Source organism: Macaca nemestrina, chromosome 6, assembly GCF_043159975.1.
Source record: "Macaca nemestrina isolate mMacNem1 chromosome 6, mMacNem.hap1, whole genome shotgun sequence".
Lineage (NCBI taxonomy): Eukaryota > Metazoa > Chordata > Mammalia > Primates > Cercopithecidae > Macaca > Macaca nemestrina.
The window spans coordinates 37373674-37388503 of record NC_092130.1 but is presented as its reverse complement, the minus strand read 5'-3'; the positions used below and the strand labels follow the sequence as shown (position 1 = coordinate 37388503).

At 40.6% G+C, this 14830-nt stretch overlaps 1 protein-coding gene across 15 annotated transcripts in view; it reads left to right on the top strand.

The window, feature by feature from the left end:
* LOC105466962 (Rho GTPase activating protein 26) overlaps positions 1 to 14830 on the top strand; it is a 907509-nt gene that overhangs the window by 706716 nt on the left and 185963 nt on the right. For all 15 annotated transcript variants that reach the window (XR_011624168.1, XR_011624169.1, XR_011624171.1 and 12 more), the window contains 2 exons: positions 7228 to 7293; positions 11803 to 11877. Coding sequence is in view for 5 of the 15 variants with exons in the window: in XM_011716194.3 (XP_011714496.1) it covers positions 7228 to 7293; positions 11803 to 11877 (141 nt within the window). In the remaining 10 variants the exon portion in view is untranslated. The remainder of the gene's footprint in view (positions 1 to 7227; positions 7294 to 11802; positions 11878 to 14830) is intronic.

Genomic DNA, 14830 nt, shown 5'->3' with positions numbered 1-14830 from the left:
CTATCTCCAGCAGAAAGCAAAGAGTAGAAGAGGATGAGCCCAAGAGTCAGACTGAGTTAAATAAAATCTTGGTTCCACTACTCACTAACGCCTTGATGGACAAAATGTAAAAGGTCTAAAAGTGTCCAGGAAAACCTAAACTTGCTTTTGTCTCCTATGTTTCATGGCTTGGCTTGTGCCACTTTTGTTCTTCCTTTCTCTTGGACCCAGTGGCATGCCTGTATTGATACAGGAAGGAAGGAAGTGGTTAGATCAGCCTATTCATTTCTTTATTTAACCTTTATATCATCACACAAAAAAATGAGAAAGCGGAGGACCAAAGGTTAAAAGGACTCATCTACTCTCATAGGGTTTATATTAGTTGAAATTGAAAGGTCATTTTGACGCACTGCCCCTCGGCCAGCTCTCTCTACCATTCATTCACTAATTTACCTATTCGTGTATCCAAAATGAAAAATGACATGCGCATGCACACACTTCCAGTTCATATCCAGCGCTATAGTTGATGGTGAAAGAGAGCTGTAGTAGCCAGTGAAGTAAATATACCTGGACCGTCGCCCTCATGAATATGTATTCTAGTTTGGTAGACATTTTTCACAGAATCCCACATATCAATGTAAACTTGCAGTGGTGCATCATAGTCTGAGAGAGGCTGATGGTCCTGTATCTGAGTGCACAATTGGAGCTTTAACCTAGGTGGGAAGGTCTGGGTGAGTTTCTTGAAGAAGGGACACTTGAGGGCAATGTGAGTTGGGAGCCAAAGGGCTCCCATGCGAAATCCACAGTCTGTGGTGGGAAGAAAGCATGGTCAGTTGAATGTTCTTGAAAGACAGCCAGTGTGGCTAGGTGCTCAGAGCTGGGGCAGTGGCCCCTAAAGAAGCTGGAGGGCCAGGCAGGGCTCAGTCACACACAGCTTTGTGAACAAGTAAGGATTGGGGTTATTCTCCCAAGGGCAGTGAGGTGCTGCAGGGAGGTGATATGCTCTGATTTTGTCAAGACCGTGGGGGCTGCAATGCAGAGGGCAGACAGGAACAAGAAGTGTAAGAAGACCAGCCAGCAGGTTAATGCAGTCATCCTGGCAGCAGATGATTGAGGTGGGGACCAGGGTGGTGACGGTGATGATGGAGAAACTTGGACAAAATTGAGGGGCATTAGAAGATACAATTGAGGCCGGGCACGGTGGCTCAAGCCTGTAATCCCAGCACTTTGGGAGGCCGAGACGGGCGGATCACGAGGTCAGGAGATGGAGACCATCCTGGCTAACCTGGTGAAACCCCGTCTCTACTAAAAAAAATACAAAAAACTAGCCGGGCGAGGTGGCGGGCGCCTGTAGTCCCAGCTACTCGGGAGGCTGAGGCAGGAGAATGGCGTAAACCCGGGAGGCGGAGCTTGCAGTGAGCTGAGATCCGGCCACGGCACTCCAGCCTGGGCCACAGAGCGAGACTCCGTCTCAAAAAAAAAAAAAAAAAAAAAAGAAGATACAATTGAGGGACTTGGTGATAATTTGGATATAGGAGGTAGGAGGTAGGAGTGGTGCCCAGGGTGATACTTGTGATTTTGTTATAATTTTCCCACCACCTATACACCTCATTTTTTTTTTTTTTTTTTTTTTAATACCTGGGAAGAGCCAGGGAAAAGTATCTCAGGTGAGGTCCCAAAAGCTTCAGGGCATGATGGTGACCTTATGGTTGTATAGCAGTGGCAGTTATGCTAAAATCCATGTCTGTCTCCCTGGCCCACCAGCCTCCTCCTTTTATTTATTTTTATTTTTTCAGATAGAGTCTTGCCCAGGCTGGAGTGCAGTGGCGCAATCTCGGCTCACTGCAATCTCTGCCTCTTGGGTTCAAGCGATTCAAGCCTCCACCTTTTAGACAAGAAAATAATTTGATTATACCTTATAGTGTATGATTATACCTTATAGTCGTTCTTTTAATCCCTTTGCAGTAAGACAGCTAGTCTCCGGATGTCACCTGCCTCCCTCCTCCCGGGGTTCATATCCTAGGCATGGTAGCCCAAGACATCCTCTTCCCGCTTCTGTGGTTTTCCCTAAGATTCTTCAAGGTTACTGAGCATAAACCCACCTCTCCTGGGGTCACATGTTCTCCAGAGAACTTTGAAAAAATGGGCTTTGCCACCCTAGCGTGCTTCTTTGTCTGAAAGGAGACAAGGTTTCAAAATTTGAAATGAAAGTTAAGAGGATGGCACATTTCTAACCTGGGAGGCCAACCTGGATATTTGGTGCAGGCTCTGCCGGGATTCATGATGAGACAACTGTTTGGGCGGCCTCGTGTGTACACTGAGCAGAGCTGAACCTGAGGCTGAGGGAGGGAAGTAAACCAGCTGAAGCCTCAACTGCAGGATGGTGGATGTCGGGCCTGGGAGCCACAGGTCCTGCGACAACTCATTGCAAGTCAAATTAAGGGACTAATGCAAGCCTAGTAGATATTTAATGAGAGATTATTGCTGGAGATTATAAGGATACAGAAATTGCTAATAAATCCCTGACCTTTTCTGAGCCTTGGCTCAGTGAAAGAGCTGAATCACCTGCTTGAGGGGATTAAGGACAGCCGCCTCCATCTGGCGGGTCACTCAGACTTTTTCTGTCCTTAGCAAATGCGGCTTGGTAGTGATAGTGTTCTAAACCTTTTAGTGGGAATTTGCTTTTCAGACTAGGAGATCTCAATTAACTTAGATTATATCCCTACTGGGCAGAGATCAGGACTAATGATCTGGTTATGTGTGCACTATAGTCCCTATCACATTATGGTACTTGGTCCTTGATAAATAATAAAACAGTTGTTAATTATTAGTAATCTAATCATGATGTCAGCAGGGAACTCAAGTTGATGAGAGGAGAAATCAAGCTCTGTGTGTGTGTTTGTGTGCATGCATGTACATGTGTGTTTGTGAAAGAGAAGAGACAGAGATGGGGTCCCCAGGCAGTGGGCAGTGTGATCATTTACACTAGTTCCAGTTTAGAGGTTTAAAGCAGTGGTTGCTAACCTGTATTTCTTGAATTCCTTGTTGGGGAAACTGTTGTTTGAAAGAGATTCCATTTCTTAACACAGTGTTATCTGTTTATAGACTATAAATAATTATCATCAGTATGCAATTTTAATACATTAGAGGCTAACAGAGTTATCTTGAGCTCATAATGTTTGACTTTGCAATATGTAAATATTGTATCCATTTGAACTTAGACAACTAAGATAAACTGAGAAACACTGGATTACACGTATCATATGTAAGACCTTTATGTATAACATCTGTGTAAGAGTTATTCCAAGAAAAGGAGTTTGCTGGTTTAAAACAAATTGGAGAATCTTTAACATTGGGAAAACCAAAGGAGGAACATTTATTCAGAGATTGAATGTGGGGTGTTCCCTTTGCCGTTTCCCAAAAGAAGTAATTGTAATAGTGGGTAAATTTGTGATTATTTTCTGGATGTATTTGGAAGGGTCCATTTTATTCTTTTCCATTAAATATTATTTACCTAGAAAAGGATCCACTTCCTACAGTGCCACAAAAAAAGGTTCAAGGACTGATTTGCCTCTAGAGGGTTATGTCCAGTAATTGGGCTGATGGCTTTACATGCTTGTACATTTTGACCACTGGGGTCATCACTGTCAGATGCTAGGTTATTTTCAATTTTTCAAAACTTTTATTGATGTTCAGAAGGTAAAGAAATAGCCTTTGTCTGGGGCAGAAGTTCGTCGATGCCTAGAATAAGACCATGTTCACAAGCCTACTCTTAAAACATCCAAGTTGAGAATCCATATCTGCAGCTCCCCATAGCACTGTGTGAAATGACAATTCTTTCTCTCCCAGACTTCTTCGATTCTCATTCCTATGAAAAGATGATCTTAAGCGCCTCTCAAAAGAAGAACTAAAAGGCTTCACCAGACTAATAAATCGTAGTTATAAACATTTTGGAAAACTCCTTTAGCACAAAAAGTAATTCCCCATCTGACAAATGCTATCCGGTAGGCTCTATTGTGACTACTGTATAAAGGAATGAAAATCCTCCCTGCACATGAAAAGATTCCCAACATTATTAGTCATTAGGGAAATAAAAATCAAAACCACAATGAGATACCTCTTGACACCCACTAGGATGGCTATAATAAAAAAGACAATAACAAATGTTGGCAAGGATTAGGAGAAATTGGAACCCTCATACAATGCTGGTGGGAATGAAAACTGGTACAGCTGCTTAGAAAACAGTTTGGCAGTTCCTCAAAAAGTTAAGCATAGAGTCATTCTGTGACCCAGCGATGCCACTCTTAGGTGTATCTCAAGAGAAGTGAAAATACCAATTCACACAAAGACTTGTACACAGATGTTCATAGTAACGTTATTCACAACAGCAAAAAAGTGGAAATAGCCCAAATATCTATCGGCCGATGAATGGATAAATAAAACGTGATATATCTGGACCATGGAATATTATTTAACCATAAAAAGAAATGAAGTACTGATGCTACAACATGGCTAAGGCTTGAAAACATTATGTTAAGTAGAAGGAGCTAGACATAAAAGACCACATAGTGTATGATTCCCATTTATGTGATGTATTCAGAATAGGCAAATCCATAGAAAAGGAATTCTCCCCACAGCTGGGAGAAGGGAAGAAATGGCTAATGTGTATGGGTGTTTGGGGTAGGGAGGAGGGCAAAAATGTTCTGGAGTTAGATAATAGTGATTAATATACAGCTTTGTAAATACTCTAGAAATTGCTGAATCATACACTTAAAATGGGTAAACTTATGGTATATGAATTATATACCAATAAAGCTGTTATTTTTTTTAAATCCTTCCCTGGATTCCAGCAGGTATTTGGCTTCTGTATTATAGGTTGTTACTAAATTTGAAAAATGCCTGCTGCATGAGTTAATTGAGTTTTATTTGAAAGAATTATTTTGATTTGACTTTCAGCCTGTAATCAGAAATCTTGAGATGCCACAATGTGCAGAGCAAATACTCTATTTATACTGGGAAAAACAAGGGATTGAGTTAATAGGCTCCTTACCATTTTAAGGGAATAAAAAGAATGATTTGTATGGCAAGTAATCTGCAGGGAGAAAAACATTGTTTTTCTGTTTCTTTTCTGGTATTTTACTTACTATCCTGGAGGCTGAGTGTGTTTGTAATAAGCATCACTAAGCAATAACTGTACATGTAAGTATAGGAACTATTAATATTTCAGTTTGGGAAGAGTTGTTTTAGGAATTAGCATTCTTTTTTAGTTTGATTTTGGGAATCCTTAGGGATTGAAAACATGTTTTAAAATCTTCAGCACAACTGACAATTGCAGAAATGTGGAACCAGCCCAAATGCCTATCAGTTAACAAGCAGATAAAGAAACTGTGATATATATATATGATGGATTACTACTCAGCCATAAAAAGGAATAATTAATAGCATTCGCTGCTACCTGTATGAGATTGGAGACTCTTATTCGAAGTAAAGTAACTCAGGAATGGAAAATCAAACATTGTATATTCTCACTCATAAGTGGGAGCTAAGCCATGAGGACGCAAAGGTATCAGAATGACACAATGGACTTTGGGGACACGGGGGAAAGGGTGGGAATGGGGTAAGGAACAAAGACTACAAATAGGGTGCTATGTATACTGCTTGGGTGATAGGTGCATCAAAATCTCACAAGTCACCACTAAAGAACTTACCCATGTAGGCCGGGCATGGTGGCTCATTCCTGTAATCCCAGCACTATGGGAGGCTGAGGCCAGTGGATCACCTCAGGTCAGGAGTTAAAGACCAGCCTGGCCAACATGGTAAAACTCCATCTCTACTAAAAATACAAAACTTCGCTGGATGTGATGGTGGGTGCCTGTAATCCCAGCTACTAGAGAGGCTGAGGCAGGAGACTCACTTGAACCCAGGAGGCGAAGGTTGCAGTGAGCCAAGATCATGCCACTGCACTCTAGCTTGGGCGATAGAGTAAGACCTTGTCTCAAAAAAAAAAAAAAATACCCATATAACCAAATACCACCTGTTCTCCAATAACCTATGGAAATAAAAAAACAAAAATAAAAAAGTAAAATATTCATCTTATCTAAATTTACCCCTATATGCTAAGAATTAAAGAAAGATTCAATTTGGATTAGATCCGAGATGAGTTCAGGTTCTGCTCACTTCTCATGTATTACAAGTTTATTACTTTCCCTGAGATGACCACAAATCATCTATAAATACTTGCTTTTCTACTTTCTGCCATTTTCTTTTCCACTCTGACCATTAAGTGGTAGAATGTCTTGTCCCACTGTCCTAAGAAGGTCAAAGATGAACCCATTCTTAAAGATTATCACTGGGTCACCAAAACATGGGGGTGAATTTTAGGGAATTTCCAGCCTTGTTGTCATGTTAGAAGTTTCCAGCCTTGTCTGGTTCTCTTCTGTGGAAGAAGCTGCTGCTGTTGATCATTTATTTTCTGAGCGAGAACCCTGTTGCCACTTGCTCATTTCCCCCTGGAGGATGGCCCCACTGCCTTCATGCTGCTTCCTTAGGTAGTGTCTTTGTTCTTGGCTGTTTTAATTTTCCTCTGAATCATTTTTCTTCTTTTTTTCTTTTTCTATTTTTCCTTTCTTCTAGTCACCTGAGCAGAATTATACTAAACTCAGGGCCACATTTAAGGCAGTTTGATGGTGTGGGCTCTAGAGCAGTTCTCCATGTATTGGCTCTGCATCTTTGGTCAAGATATTTAGTTTTACCAAGCCTCAGTTTCTTCATCTGTAATATGGGCTGATGATACTGTCAGTGTGGAGGACTTACTGGGATCAAGTGAGATAATCTATTTTAAGCACTTACCCAACATTTATAGAGCACTTAATTTGTGCTTTTTGAAGGAGACCGTAATTAGTTCTACAGCTTCTGTTAATAGCAAAACAATGTAAAGGTACCTATCACCCTATGTCGCAGTTTCTTCACCTATAAGTTGAAGATAATTTTACAGGTTACTACAACTTGAGGTTACTATGAGAACTAAATGAGATAATACATGCAAAGCACTTAAAACCATACCTAGCATATGGAAAGCTCTCAATGCCAGCTATTATTATTATGATGTTATTCCTGTACTGTTATTGGGAAACATTAAAAGGATGTGTGACCACAGCATGCGATTGATTCATCCTGGATTGGTTAAGCCCTATCCTGAGGTTGATTTCCATGGCTAGCAACTTAACTGCCCTTCTCTTGCACTTTCAGCTGCGCAGTTGGACAGCATTGGCTTCAGCATAATCAGGAAATGCATCCATGCCGTGGAAACCAGAGGTAAAGTAGTTTAACAGATGGCATTGTTCTCATAGAAGGTCATGCATCTGGTGAGGAGTCAGACCTGCTACCTGCTGTTTCCTGACTTTAAGTGACTCATTAGCTCCCCAAGTGCCATTGTCAGTGGATTTCCACAAGTTCTGTTCGTCTCAAGCAGGAGGTCCTAACTGATTTTGTGTCACCAACTTCTTTGGCTGATCAGAAGAATGTGTTAAATATCTAAAATACATAGGATTATAGAAACCAGTTACTGGAATTCAGTTTTTAAAATATTAAAAAACACAGGGTATCATGATATATGTGTTTCTTTGTTAACAGTTTGTAAGCGACAGTGGTGGGTCTGATAACCGACATAATTTGGGAGCAGTGATATTTCAAGATATCCATAATAATTGTAATGTGTTATGGAAATGCCTGTGATTTCTGACCAAGTTGCAGGTACTGCTAATGCTCCTGTGATTTGTTGCTTCCATCCGTAAAGGAAGGAAATGCTTAATGTCAGTTGTAGGTTAGTGAAGATAAAGATGTAATTGTTTTCCTGTCTAAGTTCATAGACACCCTGAATTTTCTCTGGCAGTCATCTTGGGGTCTGTGAACCCAAGATGTCCTTGGGAGCTAGTCCCTGGGGACCACCCAGGTAGAGAGAAGATCAGTGTTCACACTGATCTTTCCCAGGTCTGTGGGAGCAGACATTAAGATCAAGGAAGCTGGTTCATCCTGATGGTCTCCATCCCTTCTTCAGAGACTGCCACAAAGGAGATTCCTCAGTCCCAGCAGTTTGGAGCTTTGAGTTTGCTGGTCTGTTGTACCACTGAGAAAAGCTATTAACCATGTTTCCACTGGATTTGATTTGAACCATTGTCAGAGATGTGAATCTCATTTACTCTATAGCCTCTTAGCCTACCAGCCCTTTTTAAGTAGTGGAAAGAAATTCTCTCTTTTAAAGCAGGAATCATAACTCTTACCAGTTGAGAAATGCACAGTTTTTTTTATAAGGACTGTGAGGCATTAAGTAAAGGGAAGAGAGAGATTTTAAAAACCTACCCTTATGTATACTGTCAAAAGATATTTTTTCCAAAACAGTTGTAACGTATGGAAACATTTTTTAAAATGTTCAGTTATTTCTCCTGTACCTCCCTTAAACAAAGACTTAAGGCAGCTTGTAAAGGTAAGATATATCCAGAGAATATAAAGTAGAAGTAGGTGACATTTCTGGGAATTGGCCTTGAGGAAATAAGGATATGGGCCAGATTGAGCAATAAGGATGTTTACACAGTGGCGATGTTAAGGTACAAAATTGTGAACTGGCCAAATGTCTAAAAAATGGGTTAAATCAACAATGATATGTCTGTGTAGTAAAAAACTGAATCACTAACAATGCAATGGAAATACATGTTTTGACATACGGCTTTTTTTTTTTTTTTTTTTTTTTTTTTTTTTTTTTTTAAGACAGAGTCTCGTTCTATTCCCAGGCTGGAGTGCAGTGACGTCATCTCGGCTCACTGCAACCTCCAACTCCCTGGTTCAAAGGATTCTCCTGCCTCAGCCTCCTGAGTAGCTGGGATTACAGGCACACGCCACCACGCCCAGCTAAGTTTTTATATTTTTAGTGGAGACGGGGTTTCACCATGTTGGCCAGGATGGTCTTGATCTCCTGACTTTGTGATCTGCCCACCTCGGTCTCCCAAAGTGCTGGGATTACAGACATACAGCATTTTAAAAATTATTTATAATATGTGAAAAATGCACGTTACAAAGCAGCTGCTCAGTATGAGCCCGTTCTGGGAGCAGTGGGGAGAGGAGCAGTCGTATTGTACAGGTTTCATTGTGTTCTCAGTGGCTCTCTGCTGATTTTTACTGTCTCACTTTGACCCATCTATTTACCTTACCTGTAGTTTCTAAATTTTTTTGAAGTGTTCATTACTAAGGTAATTTTTCTTTTTTCTTTTTTCTTTTGAGACAAAGTCTTGCTCTGTTGCTTAGGCTGGAGTGTAGTGGCTCAATCTCCACTCACTGCAACCTTGGCCTCCCAGATTCAAACAATTCTCCTAACTCAGCCTCCTGAGTAACTGGCATTACAGGTGCCCGCCACCATGCCCTGCTGGTTTTACCATGTTGGCCAGGCTGGTCTTGAACTCCTGACCTCAAGTGATCTGCCTGCCTTGGCCTCCCAAAGTGCTGGCGTTACAGGCATGAGCCACTGTGCACAGCCTAATTTTCAACAGAGGTTTTAATTTTTTTTTTTTTTAATTTTAAAAGAAAAGACCGAGAATAAAATGTACAGAGTTTAAAGGTAGAGGCGCAAAAATGGAGCCAAAAGCGAATCTAAAAAAAAAATCTCTTTTCCCCAGTAAAGTTCATATGCTTGCTTGAGCTGGGCCACCTGTTCATCTCTCAGATTTTAGCAGCCAAAATCAAGAAAGAAACCTAATCATTTAAAACTGTTCACAGAGTCTGCAGTAAATGCAAACTGGTAGCTCAGGAGGACAAATTTTTCTGATGTAAAACTACAAAATAAATACGATAAGTAGGGGAAGAGGTATACAAGTTCCTCTTCCTCCTCTAAAATGAAAATGGAAATGATGTATTTTAACTTCTAAGAAAGTCTTCATTGAGCACAAAGAAGATATAAGGACAGTATGAGTTAGGTGCCATTTTAGCATAAATAGTTGAAAAAAGTGGGTATCTCCCTATTGCAGTGTGTGTATGTGAGTACGTATTTATGGTGACCAGAGATGAACAGACTTTCCATACTCTCTGGGATTTGACAATTGTCCAGCGGGAGGTGGGATTGTGTAAAGTTGCAGAAAAGCACAAGGATAGAAGTAGAGACGTTTAACTTAAGACTTTTCAAGCTCCCGAGCTGACATGTTACTGAATCAAGTTTCTGACACTGAGTAACTTGGGACCCATCACTTAGGTTTTGACCAGGGCCTCCTAGTCCATGAATCATCCAGAATGATGTACATGAGTTTACAGGTCCTCTTTAGCTGTAAAATCCTATCATTCCAGACCACTTCTTTTTTTATTCGTTAGTTCCATGTCTACATAGGTATTGTTGAAAGTACTGCAGAGTTGGTCCTTTCCTGAATTTCTTCTGAAAGATTGTGTTTTGGCCCCTAAGTATTTTATACTGATCTTGATGGAGTATAAACTCAGTGTTTTGTTTATTATTGTGTACCATAGACTGATCCAGGGGCTGAGGATATAATGGTGAACAGGACACAATTACTGTTTACATTCTATTGAGAATGTAACAGAAAAAAACAAGTAAAGAATCAAATAAAAAAGATAATTTCAGATATTGTTAACTGCTATAAAGAAAGAAATCAGGGTAAGGGAATGACCAGTGGTATTGATTGTGGGTTGCATTAGATTGAAGCGGTTGCATTGAAGCTGAGATCTGAATGATGAAAAGCTCTGGGAGAAGAGCAGTCCTGGTAGAGGAAACAGCTGTAGCAAAGGCTATGAGGTGGGGCCATGAGCTTGGCACATTGAGGTGACAGGAAGGCCACTGTGTGGAGCAGAATGCATGTGGTCATTGATGCAATCAGAGGTAGTCCAGTGCTCAATAGTATAGGCCTTATAGGCCATCCCAAGTAGTTTTGGTTATGGTCTAAATGCAATGGGAAGCTACTGGAGGGTTTTAAGAGAAGAGGTGATATGAACTAATTTGCACTTTAGATAGTTCACTTTGGCTACTGGTTGAAGAATGGACATCAGAGGAATAAAATAGGAAGCTGGAGCTCTGCTACTTGAGAGGGGTCAGGTAGGATGGGCCTGGGACTAACAGAAGAAAAATTGTTTCAAGTCACCTGGTCTAAATTGCCTTCTTTTGTAGGTGGTACAGTGGTGATCTAATCCATGTATTTAAATGAACAGAAACACTGAAGTAGATTGGTTTTTGATTCTTTGTTTAGATGTTTAATTTAAAAGTAAACCCTTACTAGTCTAATTGTACAGTTGAATGAAATAAAGGTGGTCTTTTTTTGATGAAGAATATTTATATTATAAATGACTGGATCTTCTAATTTCTCAGTCTTGGCTAACATTCCTTAAAATTAAAAACGGTCTTACACTTCAATATTTTTATTTTATATGTAAAAATAGATTATAAAGTGTCTTTTTCTGTTTTATGGATTTTTAATCATGTCATTTTTGGCATTTTAATTTTAAAAACTGGTTAAATATGACATATTTAAAAGTGTACATTTTGCGTCTTTTAGAACTCTTCAGATGCTGCCTTTGGCAAGAGAAAAGGAAAGTTGCTTTCGCCTCTGATGACTGAACTAACATGAGGGCTGAAGTGTGCAGCACATCCGTGAAATCCTAGACAGCTGTACCAAATCCCACTCCTTTGCTAAGAGCTGAGCTGAGTGACAGGGGACTTTAATTAGAGCAGCTTTTAGGAGGACTGAGAAAATGACAAAAAAAAGTACACTTGGCTGGATTGGCCTGATTTGTGTTCTGACGTGTCTCTAATTAAATCATCACTGTTTCTTTCCTCAGGGATCAACGAGCAAGGGCTGTATCGAATTGTGGGGGTCAACTCCAGAGTGCAGAAGTTGCTGAGTGTCCTGATGGGTGAGTGCGGCAGTGGCTCTGCTAGGCCGGTCCCTGGGTGGGGGGCCCACTCTGAGAAGTCACCAGGTCCGTGAGTAGATACAGTCTGTGGCAAAGGAATCAGGGTATCCATGAGCTGTCACCCAGAAGTCAGCTGCCTCATCAGTCAGTTGTCATGGCTTCAGGCGCTGCTGGGAAAGGTTCTGAGTAGGACTGGACAAAATAAAAAATGCCAGGGCCCAGACACCACACCCTCTCTGTCTGTAGGTTCAGCGCTTCTGGTCCAAGTGGTACTTGTCACTCACGTGACCACCACACCCTACTCTGTCTTTAATAGCTCATGACTCCCTCCATTCTCTTTTGGGGCAGGTATTTAGTGGGACACACCCACTGCCCGAGGAAAGGCATCATTCTGGGCTCCAGAGGACCTCAGAGTTCATGTTCCTGATACTGAGCAGGTGTCATGTAACTCTCAGATAAAATGTATATAAGCAGATAAATCTTCTGATCCTCTTCTAGATTTCAACTGAATACTTGTCACTTGAGCAGCAGAACCCCGTTTGCCACTGGCTGATACAAATATAAAACCACTGACTCCAAATGTGCAGTATTTGAATCAAAAGCCCATGAGTCCATGAGCCAAATTTGCTTAGGCTGCAGATTTCCTGTATTTTTAGATATGAGTGCAGCCAGCCTCCATGAGTCACATGGATCTAAATGGCAAACAGATCAGATTTCACAGAGGCTTTTATTCCTCCCCATGGAAGCCCTAGCTTGTAGAGATGGACTATCACTTGGGGTACCCAGCTCAGTGTTTTGGACAGGGACAGTTCTTGTGTTAGCATTTGTAATTTATTTTGCCATCCCACTTTCTGAAAATAGCTTTCTTATGTAAAGAAATCTCTTCTGTCATGTTGGCCAGAATGACTGTCTTCACCTCTTTTAGAGAGAATCATTCACTTCTTGTAACCAAAACCCTATTGTATTGCTAATTAGTGTGAGATCTGTTGTTTGAAACTATGATTATTTGTGAGGTGCTCTAGCAACGAGTATCTGGGTTTTTTTTTTGTTGTTTAAGATTTGATATATGGTTAGTTTTTATAAAAATTAAACTTTTCATTTTGAGATAATTGTAGATTTACATGCGGCTGTAAGAAATAATATAGAGATCCTGCGTACCACTTACCCAGTCTTCTCTAAAGGTGTAACATCTTGCAAAACACAATTTTAATATCACAACCAAAATATGGGCATTAATTTAGTCAAGAGGCAGAACATTTCCATCACTAAAAGGATTCCTTGTGATGTTGTACAAGCACGTACCTCACTTCCCACCTTGCACCCTGTGTCTGACCCCTGGCAATCAGTAATCTATTCCCTATTTCTATAATTTTGTCATTTCAAGATTATTATTTAAATGGAATTATACAATACAGAACGTTTTGGGATTGGCATTGTTTTTCAATCAGTGTAATTTTCTCAAGGTTTGTTTTTGCTGTTCCATGTATTAATAGTTCTTTTTTATTGCTGAGTAATATTCCATTGTATGGATATACTGCACTTTGTTGAACCATTCATTTATTGAAGGGCATCTGAGTTGTTTCCAGTTTGGGGCAATTATGATAAAGCTTCTGTAAATTTTCATATATAGTTCCTGTGTGAGCGTATATTTGTTCCTCTGAGATAAATGTCTGAGTGTGCAGTTGCTGCGTTGTATGGTGATAGGCTTGATTTTTGAGAAATACTAATATAAAGAAGAATTAAGAGTCTAGTATCTGTCAATCCTTAGTTTTTCATTTCTGACCAGAGCTGCAAACATTTGTGGGGTGTTTGATATTTAGAACAGATGTCAGGTACTAGAGATTAAACTTTAGAAAGAGCTGTTTCTTTTCTGTTAGGAGTCCTGATAGGGTGAAATATCTGTGTGTATGAAAGCTGTAATGTAAAGTATGATATTCGTGCTTAATATGTGCCGGGTCTAGAAGATTGAGTAGTGTAGTGAAGGAGAGAGTAGAAGAATAATTCCAATTCAGGAAGTATTCTGAACAAAGGGTCTACGGTGGCTACAGCAAAGGGTATTGATTCTATGATTATTATTTTAATATTTCTGAAAGACAGGCCAGGCGCAGTGGCTCACGCCTGTAATCCCAGCACTTTGGGAGGCCAAGGTGGGCAGATCACGAGGTCAGGAGATCGAGACCATCCTGACTAACACGGTGAAACCCCATCTCTACTAAAAATACAAAAAATTAGCTGGGAGTGGTGGCAGGCACCTGTAGTCCCTGCTGCTCTGGAGGCTGAGGCAGGAGAATGGCGTGAACCCAGGAGGCAGAGCTGGCAGTGAACCAAGATCACGACACTGCACTCCAGCCTGGGTGACAGAGTGAGGCTCCATCTAAAAAAAAAAAAAAAAAATTCTGAAAGACTTTCTTGAGGCTGGGACAGGAGAGTTTTAAAGTTGAATAGCTAAGGTGGTCTCTTTTGTTGAGGAACTTGAATATTGAGGCAAAGTGTTTGGAGTTTTTTCTATAGGAAGTAAGAAACTATTAAAAGTTCTAAATGGTGGGATTATATCCATTATGATGCTTTTACACACAAAAGTGTCAAGAAGACAATTCAGAATACTTTACAAGGGAAAAAAAGCATTTATTTGCTCACATAACTGGTGAATCCAAGACAGAAACATGGCAGAGTCAGGGATGCCAATGATGTCTTTACTTTTGCTAGATCCTTTGCCCCTTCTTTCTTCTGGCTTCTCATGTTCTCTGACCTCTTTTGGGCTTGGTGTGGCTTTTGTTCTCCGAGGGAGCGTACCAGACAGGTTCAGCCTCTGCAGTCCTTGGAGCCTGTGGTCACTGAGAAGAGAGTGCCTTTCTTGGCCGTGTTGGCAGAAGGCTCCAGTGAGGACTTTGCTTGGCCAGTATGTGGCCATTCACGTGATTCGTTTCTCAATCTCAGACCAGTCACATGGCCC